A 15,664-nucleotide genomic window follows, 5' to 3' on the forward strand; every position below is an offset into this window, starting at 1 on the left:
CGGGACTATAGGGTACCGACATGAAAACGCTCAGCGACAAGTCTCGTTTTTTTCTCTCTTTTCTTTTTTTTTTGGTACAGCTTTTATGTTTTCATTTCTACGTGAATCACTTACCAATTTATCCGAGTAAATCGGTATCATACGTTTAACGCTAGCAGGGTGTCGGCCACCTTGCGTATTGAATTCGATTGGAAAACAAGGTAATGTTATAGGCGAAGGAACAACAGTGGTGTCCCAGTACCAGAGTCAAATCGGCCACGCCGTGACATCTACACAGGAGAGATGATTAATAAAGGAATCGATTAAACGATCGTGAGGGTGGAGGGGTCATTCCGCTGTTCATCAGCCCGTCTTTTAAAACCTTTATTCCCCAAAGCAAAGGCTCCCAAAGCCTGGAATGATGCGTTTGTAAATGATCACGCGCTTCCTGTGTCATCATCGTAAAAGCTATGTGCTTTCCCTGGTGGGCACCTGCAGCTCCATTTCTTTTAAGCTTTTCCCTTTTTCTCCTTCCTTTTCATCCATGGAGGCCCCCCTATTACTTGGGTGACCCAAGTCAACATCACCTAGATAGAGAAAGCCTGCTTACTCGTCGACGTGACGTAACAAGTAGGAGTCAGCCAATCAGGATCGTGTTTTCAACGGCCGTAGCCAATCACGAACGTGCTTTCAGCGCTCGTAGCCATGGAGACGAGCCGCCATCAGCTTCAATGGCAGCCAATGTAGCGAACGTCGTCGCGTACAAAATAGGAAAACAAAATGAAACGCAAAACGGTGCCATATTTTTCTCAAGACTGCGTTTCTGGAAAGCGTGTTGCACTTTCAGTCTACACGTTCAAATTTGCGAAGTTAGCTATCATTTGCGAGTTCTTGAATCCGCAAAACGGTGAATCGCGGTAGCAGATGAATTCTGACTTATGTGTCCACGTAGCGGAGGAGGGAGAGGAGACATTACGGACGACATTGTGAATAATCACGCGCTTCCTGTGTCATCATCGAAAAGGTGATTGCCAATTGCAAGCGAGATACTGTCTTTGCGAGAATATATGAACAGCGACGAGATCTGGGCTTGTTGTTATTAGGGGGGGGGGGGATTTATTGGCAGAAAGAAAGAAGAAAAAGGAAAGAAAGGGGGAAAGGTCAGTCAGGCAGCACGCCGGCTTGCTATCCCCCCATAAAAACAAAACAAAAAGGGGGCGTTGGTATGGGAACATAGTACTGCTCAGCGCTAACAAGACGAAGACGAAGACTTAAACGTGGTGCCTGGACAACAAAACGCAGTTGAACTGAAGGTGCGATCGGAATAATGGGTGCGTGAAATACATGTAACCGGAATATTTCGTTTTGAAACAGATGGAAACGTTAGAAAAATAATTTAATCGGATTTTGCAGCCAGCTGCGCGCTCCCGGCTCAATTCAGGCAACAGTGTGCGGACCCACGTCACTGGAGTCTGTTATGAAGGCAGGCTGTCCGTCACAAAATGCGGTCTTCCGACTCGCAATCTGCTGCCGAACAGTCGCTAGAAACATCTCTATCCATGCTTTCGGTAGTACCGGATTGCAACCAGCGTGGCGACGCCGTCAGCTGAACGATTAGGACTCTCGCCGGCAATTCCAATTACGTCACTGGAAGAGGCGAAGCAGGGAAGGGTCGTTTCAACCGGAAGCTGACAGTTCGTTCCCCATTCATCATTATTAATTTATCTGTTGTTGTTGTTGTTGGTTTTGAATTCGATGTTTCTGATGTGTTATGAACGAAAAAAAAAAAAAAAAGAAAAACACGAACGAATTTTGCGCAACTTTTTTGTGCTTTGTTCTTGGAAGGCATCTCGAAGTGGATCACACATTAACTTTAGAATTCCGGGTTCCTCGCGGACACCACTTTTAAGAGAGGGACACAACACATGCGCATGTGTTGTGTCCGACAAGTCATCCCAGGCTATCCAGGAAAAACGTAAAAGACGGATATTTGCACCCATGTGACGCTGCATTCTAAGTTTTCATGCGAAGAGGGCGATAGAAGCGTAGAAAATCGGCATCGCGAATACCGAAACTCACTCGGCACTGACGTCACAGCACGCGTCGCCGCCAGTGAGGCAGCGCGAGGGACGTCACTCACGTGCTTACGGGTACCAATGGGAGTGGCCGCAGCTCTGCGGGACCTGACGTCTGTGTTCTATTCCCGCGTGTGTTTGAGGGTTTGTATCTTGCCAAGCACGACACGTAGAAGAACAATTTTTTTTTCTCGCAGTACTGTGGAGTACTAGTACAATGCGTGCACGATGTTATGAACCACATCTATCAACGTGTCACAACCCATTTAAATCTTCGTCTTGTTAGCGCTGAGCAGTACTATGAGAATATGTGGTATAGCGAATCACTATGAACGATTACTTAACAGATGCGATGCCATGAAGAAGACAAAAAAAAAAAAAACGCGATTGATGCCCGCTTTTTTTTTTTTTTTGACAAAAGCGAGGCTTGTCACGCCAATTAACGCCATGTCACGATGAGCCACCCGGTAGATCGACTGTCATAGGGGCACACATGACGCTTTCAAAGAAACTCGGCAAACACACTTAAGTGAATACGAAACTATAATGACAAACGCATATAGATCCAACCAAGCAATGGGAAACAGGGCGCGTCTATTGATGTACTCATATATTAACATGATCTTTCTTCATAATAGCGTTGTGTTCGAAAGAAGTATGCACATAATACATGAAGTCACATTATCACGTCGCCGAGACAGCATGGCGTTGCTTTGTAAAGCACCATAGAATCAGGATTTAATTGGTAAGATGAGTGCACTATGATACATTGAGCAAGTTTTTGTCCGAAGCGAGCGGACTTAACAACAGATCCAATGGCATGCTGACAGAATGGAAGCATACCGATCCGGTAGTAACATGTTGACGAAGAAGCAGCAGGTCAGGAGGCGATATTGCAAACAAACACTGTTCTTGCTCATGATCTGAGGCATTCTTCTCAACAGGTCCTATGGCAATGCCGAATATATTGGAAGCTGCGGAATTCTTCAACTTTGAAATTATACTGGAGCGAAAAACAGTGTGATCCAACAGAGCAATGATACTATGGGTGCCTTCTCTTTCTGGTCAAGCAGTATCAATGGGGTGCATTAATCAGTCGGTATGAGAAATGACTGTACTTCGTGAAGTCCACATGTATAGCTTCAAAAGGCGATCTGGACTGCTTCCCCAGAGCTATCTTTTCAAACTTTGTACATTTGACACTGGTGCGGACGTACTCGCGGACGTGGCTCTTCATTCTAATCTACTGAAAGTGTCTCCCGATCTTACCGCACATCTTGATGTACCGGAATGCCATTGAAATAAAAGCAGAAAATTTCCATCCACTCTTCCCATGTGTGGTGAAGATAGTCCTGCAAACGTAGTTTGTATCACTTTCTTTGCTACTCACATCAGGAACAGTTGCATGATCTTTAAACTGTCTTCATTTCCGCACTTATATCGAAGCAGTCAGCTGCGATTAAGACATCTGCTGTGTGTTGCATTCTATGAAAGAACATAGCTGTCCCAGTTACGCACAATCCGGAAATTACCGTTTTGGGTAAACTATGATCGTTGTAGTGAGGGCACTATAAGTGCCCTATTGTTGCAGCTTTGTGTATCATGCACGCAATTAATAAACAACAAATCAAAATTAACATCCAACAAAAATTAAACAAGCAAATAACAAACCCCATTTACCATTCACCATACATTGCACAGTGCAACAAAAGAAATCCTACTGCTAATCATCAAACAGGTAGCAAATAATTAATAAGGTAATAGGTTTAAAAGGTATGCCAGGTAAGGTAAAAAGGTATGCCAGAACCCACACATATATCCATGGGATGATGTTGTGATAGGGCATTGCACGCCAATAAGTTAACAATGGCTTAGCGTTGTCAACGGTCAGAACTACTCTGTGTAAGACCTTGTTGGTCACCTGCTCTATGTACGTTAGACATGTATATCATTAGGTACTGTTGAAGTTCACAGAGAGAGTAGCGGACCGAGAGCTCTGTATGCTAGTGACATTTAGTAGCTTTAATCTACCGTTTTATATTGTTCTCTGCAGGCATTTTCTAGCCGTTCTCCCTTCACGGTTGAGTGTGTTTGGTGTAACACCACTGATATTCCATCGTAGTGTATATCATATTTAATAGCACCTGTCCAAAGAAGGGCTTGGAAACAAAGCAGGAAATCAGTTTCCACGTTTATTGCTGCTACAACTCAAGATACTCTGCCCAAAGTGATGTCAACGAAAGTGAATTGGGTTGTGCTGCAACAAGACTGAATGATGGGCTCCCTGTCATTACCGCGCAGGCAGGAGAATTCAGAAACAGGAAAGTGACGTGTTTCAAAATGGGATGGACATCAGGCGTGAGCCTCGCGCATTGTAGTATAAGTGGCAATGTTAATGGAGTGGATGGAACAGACGAAAGCGACAGACTTAGTAAGGCCCGCAGATTTTGTCGCCCTTTCTGGAGCTAACAAGCTTTTCCGTAATCACGGAGGCTTGAGTGGTACTATATGTCTGGGCTAGCTTCTACGTATTTTGGTGCTCAAAACCTGAATGTTAATACTAATATACTTTGTGACTTAAGTGCATGCAGTCACTCACGCAAGTGCCGTTGCATGTGTTTCCCCCTGGTGATTCCCCACAGTTGAACTCCCTCTGCCACTGCTCTCTCATTTCTTGTACGTATTTTATCCTTATCTTTTCCTCATTACCAAACCTAGTGTAAGGGTGCTGAGGTATCCAGTCCTACCCTGTCGCGAATTACATACCTATTTTTTTTGTATTGTTCTCACCACCACCGTGATCGTCATCTTTACAGCGGTGAGGCTTTCTATGCAAGGTACTATGTTTTCAACCTGCCCCTGTACATATAAATGTGTACCCCATTGACATACAAGTACTACGCCCTACATTCATCATACTGGGAAAAGCTCAGGGTAAACTGCGGCAACGACACTTCGGCGGCGCAGTCTGACGGCGACCAGATTGGGGTTCGCTACCCTAACCCAACCTAACCTAACCTAACCTCACGAAAGTAACCTAGGCTAACCCTGAACTAACCCTATATTGGGCATTGCCCAACATCGCCGCCTCCGCCTCCCCGCTACTAGCGCTGGTAGCAGTGTCGTTGCCGTAGTTTAGCCAAAACTAATCTGGTAATGCACCACACAGAACACTGTACGGTTTTAAGGTCGCTTTGTCCGATGCACATAATGAACTGGAATGAGTGCAGCTGACGGTTGACTTCATATGAAGTTAAAATAAGAGGTCAGACGCTTAGATAACTTCATCTCGAGGCCACACAGCCAGCTGACATCGGAATGCGGTCTCATAAGGGAGACTGGGGAATGAAGGTGTCAATCAAAGGTGTGCTTAATATCGACCCACTTTTTTATGACGCATATTTCCCAGACCCGTTAATGGCAAAATTCAACCTTTTTTTTTCCTTTCTATTAAACATATATCCCCCCCCCCCCCTAGTAGTGGGAAACTTTTCTGAGGAACACAATATGTTCGCCCTGGCTTGGGAAATAATTTGGCTTATGATTTGAAAAACCTTCTCTAGAGCTCAAAGCAATGGCCGCCATCCTTCTGATTTCGGTCACCAATATACGTCCCACGGCAGTGGTAGAAAAATTAGTGCTGTGACATTCTATTCATCACGGGTAGACGGGTCTCTAAGCTGTACTTCGCACAGAAAGCTGAAACAAATAAAGCGTCCGCCTACTGAGCCCAAGACTGCGGCTTCGATCACGGCCGAGGACGCCAGCAACTTGGTGGCAAGGCACAAGTTGCTTAGCCACGCGACGTACGTTAAAAACGGTGTACCGTGTGCTGAGAGTTCAATGCATTTAAAGAACCCCTAGGTGAAGCAAAATTAATCTACAGACCGACCATCGTGGCGTCGCTTACGATCATAGTTGTCTCGCGACGTAAAGCCATGAATTATCAATAATGCGAGCTTTGCCCCGAAAACAGCTTCCCAAAGGGATGGTCTTTGATATCCTCTAAGTCTCAGGACACCATGGTTGGAAGTGTGGTGCGATGTCGAGAAAGATAGCTTCACTGACGTACTGCCTGAAGACACATTTATCACTCCAGTTCGCTGACAGACGACACATACAAACACACACACACACACAGGGCTCTCCTTACCTACACCCATGGTGAGCCCCGTCCAGGTGTGCTTGAGGAACCCAACCAGCCTGCCATACAAGGACCGCTGTGAGGCCACTGAAGCTTTGGGGCTGTCCTGGACACTGTTGAGGGTAAGGGAATGCGAGGTTCGCTGTCGAGAAAGTGGGTGGCGATGGCGGACAGATCGTCCCTTGCCGGCCCCAGACTGGGATGACACCATTCCGTACATGGCGGTGGGCCGCCGAAGCACCGGGCGGCACCGCCGACGGCTTCGCCTGGGACGCCACGCGAGCCGCTGGGGTTCGCGTCCGAGGGCGCGCCGCGCTCCGGAGACTCTGACCACGCGGTGCACGTCCCACTTGTTGAGCGCGCCCAGGGGGCGGCCCTCTCGGCGCGGGGCACTGACGACAAACCCGCCCGACCGGCGACGGCGCCTCAGCTCTTCTTCGCGGGGCACGCACTCGCCGCGCATTCAGAGTCTCCAATCGATTCCGGAGACACGTGAACTGGCGCCTTAGGCTGCGCGGCGCACGCGTCTTTCGTACATCACCACACTGCTTTGGAGAGCCATTCTTTTAACACCTGAGAAGCTACGCAGACAGTTACAGAGAATAAGAAAGACGTCAAGACAGGGAAAATCTCTTGTCGGTCCCTTCAAATGTGTTGCTGAAGCCTGACCCCAGAAGTAATTGAAAACCTTGCTCGAGTTTCAATCAAGGCGTCGTAGATGAACTCTCCTTTGTTGCTTCTAAAGAAAGACGTATAGTATGAAGACAAAAGCAAAAACTCCATTTCGCAGCGCTGGAGCTCAAAGCCAATGAAATGTTCCTTTAAGGAAACATTCACCCATTGTATGTTTTAACGATATCGCAAGCTAAGTGCACGTGTGCCCTACAAAAAGTGCGAGCTTTTTTTCTTTCTTATAAAGCTTCTCATCCTAATGCGAGAGTTGCCCAGACGTTTCTTCCACTTACTAGTCACGATTAAACGCCAATTGTGTGTCATACAAAACAGGTAAATATTAGCAGATATTATTCTGTAACCTATATAATCGAAGAACCCGCAGCTTTATCCTTTTTTTTTCATCATACTCCCAAATACATCGTAGGTTATTTTATCGTACTCTGTAAATCTTAGGTTAAAGCTCAAGTACCTCTAGAGAACAAGCGCTATCGACGTCGTCTTTCACAAATAGTCCTCTCAGTATAATATAACACGCTGTTCGTGAACGGCAGAATCCGTGTCACAGACGGCATTTCAAGTCCCATTTTCTAGTCGCTCCAAGTTTGCGACTACCCAGTTCACAAACTCTTCCGCAACGATAACCGACTGTCGTTCCAACTCTACAATCAGCATTGAGCTCGAAAGCCATTGATGGCTGTTACTCGTAGCAGCCGTGCTATATCATTGTGTGTCTTCCATTGGAGCAACAGCTGCTGCACGGCTTCCAAGTATCGATGGGTGCTCAGGTATTGTGTCATCATGGAGGGAGTCAGACGGAAGGCTCAGCGAAGCAGCAGCTCCCGCAGCTGCTCCCTGATAAACCGTGGGCTTCGTTTTTGCTTTCCGACAGATATTTCCAATACTCTAAGTGTCGTTAGGCCTAGCAGAAGACGCGATAAACCAAAACTATATACGCAACTAAAGCAGGCGATAAACACACGGACCATCAGGAACGACCGCCAGCATCATTCTTACTAATCTTCAAAGATGGTGATGCATAAGCCATAAGCTCCTATCATCTGGGATTCTTTCATAACGCGACCCTCTATCTATGCCAATGAGAGACCCCACTCAGTGGTGTTTTTTTTTTTTTTGCTTTTTCTTCTGCATACACTCACTTATACTTCCTTTCCGTGTGCTTTCTGGTCCCCCATCTACGAGGAAGAGCTGAGAAGTTAGCACGCTGCAGACATCTTACGCACTCCAGATGTCCAAGTCGGCTGGATTATCAATATCTCAAGGAACTAAGAATGTCGGGAAAGTTTGTGCAAAAACTTTTCAAATAACACACACTTGAAATGAACGCATTGGTTGCAAGTACGCGCGCTTCATGCAACAGGTTGTTAATTTAAAGGAGAAAGTATCGAATGGGATTTTAAATTTTTGTAAGCTTTACATGTGCAGCAGGACGACTAACTGATTGCGTTTCGTATCGTGTGGTTATTAAACGTCCATTGATAACACGTAAGCAAATTGGGTTCCCTTTATCGCACAGTACGAGTGCAAGATATCGAAGTGGCGTGCTTAACTATGAGCTGTTTGACCGTTCAACATGACCGTGACATCCTTAAGTTTCAACTAGAAGCCACTAAGAATAGGCCGCTACGAGTAATCCGGCACAGCAGTGCAGTGCGCTTGATGAATTATAGTATTTTATTGACTGTTTTATTTTGTTGTTGTTGTTGATATGCCAAATACCAATCCTAACATAGATATAATGGCGGAGGGGGGGTTTAGTTACATCAACCATCTGCACTTCTTTATCTTTATTGTGTTAATCCATGGGCATATTCGCTCATGACAGCTCGATGATAACACTTCGGCCGTGCACCTGAGAGCACGAAGTATGCGCCCAACGTCCACGTCATCAGACGTCGCACGCACTCGGGGTCTCTGATGCGCACAGGAAAAGAGATGTGCGTCGAACTTCCTTATTTAGTGAGTCTACTCGGAAAACACCTCTTTGACTTTAAAGAGCTAGATCATTCTTGGGGCCCGGTTGAGCAATGCAGCGGCATGGGTCCCGCGTGCTGCGCGAACCGTCGGGCATGAATACTGAAACGAAAGAATGTTTTGCTCTCTCGATTCTCCCGCATGTTCTATGAGTACAGCTTGCTCGCTCGCTTCGCTGAACAACCTATCGCAGCCATCCCGTCGGGGTTACGCTGACAGCTTCTTCCTTTGTCCGCTTTCATAAATGCTTAACAGAACGGATAAGAGGGAGTTCTCCGCAAATGCTGTGATAGACGGCAACACACACTCTCTTCTCTTCGCCTTACCTGTCAGTGGTGTGCTTATCTAGAAAATATTAACGTGAGCGGGTGAATAAGCCGCCAACGCGGTATTTTCAGCCCGATGTCTACGGTTTTGAAAGCAATAAAAACTGGCAAGAACAAACGAGACATTCGCCGCATTAACGCATCTATTTCTTTTTCGTTCGCGATTTTGCTAAGGAAGTTAATTCAGACACGTCCGGGGTATCCCACGAAAAGAAGTAGAAGACGACTTTGAACAACAAACTTTATAGGTAGAAGAAAGAAGAAGAGCAGCCCAAATCCCCTTGCATTGATAATTCTCGGTTTCGAAGACTGAAGCTTTTAAAGGGATAGTCGCATCCGGAAGCGTGTTCCGGAACTATTATGGTCATGTTCCCTGTCGTTCATAATGTACGCCGGCAAATTTTCTCCGCGCAAATCCACTTGGTTGACTCAGAAACGATTTTTAAATGTTCGCGCTTCCGGCGCGCACGGCAATCCCCGCAAGGCGCCGACACTGGATGACGTCACCCGGATAAACCAACCATCAGGAGGCGCTCCTTCCGGCCGCAGATTCTGTGTGTGTCTGAGCGTGCGTCTGGCCCTTTTTCTTGTTGTCTTGTCGCGTTTCCTTTGAAGTACTTTGAACCACAGCGTGTGGCCTAGGATTTCACGCCGTTGACGTGCGATGTCACAGCCAGGAAACCGGTGCTACTTGCTCGGGTGCAGAAAGACTTACAACGCGAATCCCGAGCTTACATTTCACCGACCTCGCAATGGCGAAACGAAACGAAAGTGGGAGGCAGCGATCGCCAGCCACCAATGTGGTGTGGCCCAAGGATTGAATGTTTCACGCGTCTGTTCCTGTCATTTCGCCGACGACGCCTATTTTGATGAAGATGTATTGCAAGTTCGGCTTGGGCTACGGCAGAAACAGAAGCGGCTGAAGATTGACGCCGTGCCTACCACATTCGATCAGGAACAAGGGCAGGAACCAGTAACGGAGGTAAGTGACAATTTTGCGTGGTCACAGCTATACGCTGCGATGAAAAATATCAGTTGTCACAGTAAACATCATCGCAAACACCTGGCCTCGCCGCCGATTGTAACGTCACAGTCACACCGCTACTAATGTACACAAATTATTACAATGATTGCAGCATCCTGACGCAATAGTACGCGTACTCTAGAGAAAAAAGATTGGTGTGTTGTTGCTGGGCTAATTGTCGCCAGTATTATGCAGGAGTAACGTAACACTCCCACATGACAGCATTATTCTAATCTTATTGCAGCTAGTGGATGTTTCTACAGTTCATAGTGTAAGCCTGATGGCAGCATTCAGGGATGTGAAAGCATCGCAATCTGTGTTTGGCTACGTCCGAGACACTTGCATCAGTATTCTACTGCAGCCTTGTTGCTAATTTCTGGCTCTATTTCAGGCGGCAGCAAGCACGTCAACGGAATCAACTGGATTTGGTATGTTTTGTCAAGCCACGAAAATATTGCTATTCTTTTTGCACGTCCCACAAAATAATGGATATGTACAAGCCCTGAAGATTGTCGAGTTCTGTGAAAGGAATCTTGTGTGATGCAGCTGCCAGCGTTTATAACGTAATGTCGACAGGAAAATAACTGTGTCAGTGAAATAGGGACCGCAAAGGGGAAGATTTATTTGCATAGTCATTTTTATATTTGTTATTGTACCTGCTAGGCCCTCAACGTATTCTTTTGAGTGTTAACACTCGAGGCCATATTTCAGATGTGGAGGTCATGGCTGAAGCAAGTGCTGGGGACCCACTTCCCACTTCACGGCACATCTCACAAGGGGGTTGTCATCACTTGATTCCAGGAAGAGGAAAACAATGGACACAGACTTGCATAGCGTATTAGTACACCAGATATGGATCTGCCAACATGAACCCTCCTAACATCCCTGTGGCAGCGTACCTGTAACCGCCCAGACTTCACACCACATTAATGTAGAACCACAGCACAACATAAAATAGCTTAGGTTTATTTGCCTCCCATACATAATGGGAGGCAAATAAACCTATGCTATTTCGTTATTCCCACTCCGTCATACTCCACTGTACAATAAATCGATACAATTATAGAGTCATTCTTTATTCCCGTCACTACACCGCATTGACAATGTGCACAGAATTCAAAATATTCCCACCTCGGCACTAACTTAGTGCAGTACAGTCTGGATTTGATGCCAGAGCTAATACTGACACGTGTAGTAGTTTTTGCTGTACAGATGGGTAGACAGTCTGTTGACTGCAACTGGAGATACAGAGTGACAAGACAAAACATCCCCCACACTGCAATGACGAAAATTGTTGCTAGACGAAAATTTTGCTGACATAGGCACACTTGGTGTAAATGAGCCCTTGGTTATCCCCCTTGCCTCCCATCAGAGTTTTAGGAGGATGCTATTGGTGTGTGGTGTACGGATAAACCTATCCGTACACCACACACCTATAGTATCCTCTAAAACCTCTGATGGGAGGCAAGGAGGATGACCATGGGCTCATTTACACAAAGTGTTCCTATGTCAGCAAAATTTTTGTCTTGCCACTACATGTCTCCAGTTCCAGCCATCAGTATGCACCAGCTTGTCTCTCTTGTCAAGACACCCTTGCTTCGATGGTCCTAACGCTGATAGCCTTGATAGGACGTAGATGGGAACTCCCTCCTGATGGCTCGGACAACGCATCCAGGAACCTGTCGTCTGTTCCTTGGACCAAGGTATCCCCAGACCCATCTCGTGAATGACGAGTATGCCGTGAACCTTAGGCAGCTGGAAAAGACAAATCCACATGACATTTCTTTTTTTTAGCATTATATCTTGTGGGCATTTGCATACCTGCCAAATCTCCCACAGTGTTGGGAAGACAATGGCCAGAACAGAAGAACAGACACTATCCCAACCTTGGAGTTCAGAAGCCTGTGCATTCCTTTCTTAGTTCCAGGGTCTCCTGCATTTTGAATGTGGAAGGTTGGCAGGTGTGCAACATAGTACAACAGAAAAATGGTCCGCCTCTTTCAGGATGAACCCGATTTCAACAGCTAACTCCCTCCCGAACCAGCTTGCCTCCAATTCCGGCAAAATCCAATTTCTCCCAAAATATATTACTCTTGCATTCTTCAGTAACATGCTCCCCCCCCTTTATTGGCAGCTCAAATGCTTCTGTTTTCAGACTTGTAAGACTATCCTTCAGAATTCCCACTGGATATCTGTCAATCAGGGTTTTGTGCTGCCAATCAGGCCGTGGCTAACTGGCATAATTGAGAGCATGTCGCGACTAGCTGAGGCGACTGTGTTGCTTCACTTTTCCTAATGGAATTGTTGGACCAGGATTATGGGTCGTTCCACGGCTGTCGGCCACGCTTATGATTTATGGAGGACAAACTTGTGTAGGCCAAAAAGCTGCTGAGAATAGCCGCCCTTTTGTATACAACCCCTGTTCACTTTAGGTTCGACAATTTGCGTAACCAACAACACCCGACTAGCACCCGAGTTTACCCTTCCGAATCTTGATGGGAGGTCATTTAAACCGAAAAAAATCATTATGGTCGTAATCATAGCAAACGGAAGAGCACTGCAGCAGGCTTACCTGTGGTCCTGGGGATTGAGTCGCCTAAAATGTTGATCATAGCGGCAGAATTGAGGCGCGTACACCACTATAGAAGCTCTCTACGGAGGCAGATGTCCCTGAGTAATGGGTGTTGTGTTATGCACTGCACGGCGGCACTGTTGCACATTTCTACCACCCTGGCAACAGAATGGCAACACAGGCGCTCGTCGGGCTCCACACACACACCTGCCGACAAGAATTTCAACATTCTAAACTATTTCGCACATCCGACGGCAACCATGCAAAGAGATACGTCACCTAAAAATGTCATCCCGCGGGTTAGCCGCAGCCACATCTCGTGCATGGTCGGCGGGTTCCAGAGGCATTGGGTCCGTAGAGTATGGGTCATCATCCAGCATTAACTCGTCGCCGCTACCGCTTACATGTTCGTCAGCAGAATCTCTCCCAGAGAGAGAAACATCACTCTCGTTTTCAGACTCCATGTTTGCTACCTTCGCCTTCGCTTCGCGATCGGCAAACAGGCGCGCGGCTCGCATTTACCCAGGGCGCGCGCTGATTGGCCTTATCCGGGTGACGTTTGCTTCCACTTTTAGAGAGCGAGGGCGCAAGGATTCCGGTTTCCTTTTCATCGGATTGCGCGAAAAGTACGCCGCGGATCGAAATGGTATTTTCGGGCCCATTTCAGTGGTCGGCAAGGAATTAGAATTCGCATTAGTTTCGAAATTGACCTCGGAGAATGCGACTGTCCCTTTAAGACGCATTATGATCATCACTGTTCAGTGACTTGAGACGCAGTGTTATCTTATCGTTTATTTCGTATTTTGCCACACTATTAAGTACCAGGACCGTTCAGACGTTGAATAAACTGTTGGAGTTCATAATTGGAGTTCATAAACAGTCAAGATTATGAGCAGTGGTCCTGAGCAGCTTCTACTCTATCTCGACCTGAAAGCCTCATTGCGCAACCACAAGCAAAATTCTACTGAAAGAAAACGAAGAAGTGAGCCGGTTTGAGTTTGAATGCTACAAAACAAAGAAGTGAAACAGAACGCACATCGTAGTTGTTCTAGAATGAAAAATTATCAGCAGGTAGCCAGAAGTGCTAAAGGCTGCCCCATGTTGTTGATATCATCAGAGTACTTTCCCTTTGTACACTCTGAGAAAGAAATTAGTAATTTAGGGAGCAATGGCAGATTCTAGTCCCCTGGATTGCAGTTAGTCCCCATTTTAGTTCCCCACTCTCCAGCATCGTAAATAGTTCCTATGCATCTAGGCCTCGAAAGGACTAAAATTACCCATATTTTTCTTACAGGTTATGTCGCTGTTATGATGTTCACAGGCTCGGATTTTGTGAGCATCAAAGACGTGGGTGAATTCCACGTGTGTATTGCTTTTTTCCACATTTCTTAGAGCTCTCGTGTTCGTTCATAAATAAAGGGTATTGTGTGTGCAATGCATTTGTGTATAAAGGTCAGGAAAGCTTATGCATTTCATTAAGAGCGTGGGTGTGGTTAATCAATGGTTGCACGACAGACTCACATGCTCGGGCGTGGCCGCTGAAAAACGCCACGAAAGCGCAAACTTTAAACGCACTCGCCCAATAACAGCTAAAGGGCATCTCGTGCAGCCAGCGAAGAAAGAGGGGTGCAATATCCAGACTGGTGCGCCACGCGGGAATCAAGCAGCAGCGTGATAAATCTTACATCTCCTTTTTTGTCATGACCGAGAAAAAATCATTTGATGAGGTTCTAGAGTTTGCTACTTTAGCAGTACACTGTAAAAAGAGTCTGTTGCGCACAGTCAACGCTACGAACAATGCAACAGTAGAAACATGAATGCTCTATTTACTATAGCTTACTAACTACTATAGCGTAAGCGAAAGAAGGTACGAGCCCCCACCAAACAATGACGGAGAAAAAAATTCTGAATTTTTAGGCATAGAGTACTATCAACCAATACAGTAAACGTTGTCAAATTAGGGGACAATAGAGCGACATTCCGAATTTTTGAAACACTTTTTCACAACACATTTTTAAGTTTTTCATGTGATACTTCCTCATATTATGCGGATTATGCGCGAGTAATTCTTGCAGCTGTTTCACACTAATATTAGTGTGCTGTCCTTTCTTTTAAGGGATAGCGCAGTGCTGCTCACACACCCGTATTCACGCACAGTGTGCCCATCCCGAGAAACAGTCCACATGGCCCGTTTTTGAGGAAAAGAAACTCAGATGTGCGGGTGCAAGCGAGCTGCAGACGGACGATCATTCACGCGAATGTGACATTTTTCACAGACCCAGAAAACGCCGCCTTCGTATGAATGAGCCCCAAGACCACCTGAGCTTCTCAGAGCAGCGTTGAAGCAAACAAAAGTAGAAATGTGTGAGACCCTTCCCACATGATGCGACTGTCATTCAGTTGTAACAGTTAGCTTTTGGTATAATGCAAAGCCAGAATGCAGAAAACGCCCTCCGAATATGTTTGTTTACGCCTACACCACAGGGTTTTTCATCTGCGCCACCACTGAAGCTACACCAATTAAAACAGGAACTTGGACGCGTTGGTAAAGCTGCATAATGAGTATCACTGGAGCAAACGAAACGCGAACAACACGAAGAAGGACAAGCTGTTTGTCTGCCTTCGCGTTGTCCGTGTTTCTTTTACTCAAGTGATATTCATTATGAAGCTGCCCCGTTTTTAATTTCCGTCCAGATCTTCTCGGGTACTGTAAAAGTCGTTGATTTCGCGTGGAACACGTTTTCGCGTTTTGGCGGAGGCCACTGTTGACGCGGGAACTAAAATTCGCGAAAAACGCAAGTTTATATTTCTCGGTGATGTCAGTGTATCTACATCGCGGGTTCTTAAATTCACGAATGTTTGGCGCTCGCGAGAAAC

The 15,664-nt window shown here is 46.1% G+C and overlaps 1 protein-coding gene across 2 annotated transcripts in view; it reads right to left on the reverse strand.

The window, feature by feature from the left end:
- The window catches only part of LOC135377550 (Kv channel-interacting protein 4-like), a 320,766-nt gene that overhangs the window by 70,774 nt on the left and 234,328 nt on the right, over positions 1–15,664 (reverse strand). Inside the window, exon 1 of one of the 2 annotated variants that reach the window (XM_064610059.1) lies at positions 6,208–6,600. The exons of the other annotated variant lie outside the window; for it this stretch is intronic. Within the exon in view, the coding sequence (XP_064466129.1) occupies positions 6,208–6,418 (211 nt within the window). The 5' untranslated portion in view covers positions 6,419–6,600. Of the gene's footprint in view, positions 1–6,207; positions 6,601–15,664 lie in introns of those variants that run through there. 2 annotated transcript variants of the gene reach the window in all.

Source organism: Ornithodoros turicata, chromosome 1, assembly GCF_037126465.1.
Source record: "Ornithodoros turicata isolate Travis chromosome 1, ASM3712646v1, whole genome shotgun sequence".
In the NCBI taxonomy this organism is placed as follows: domain Eukaryota; kingdom Metazoa; phylum Arthropoda; class Arachnida; order Ixodida; family Argasidae; genus Ornithodoros; species Ornithodoros turicata.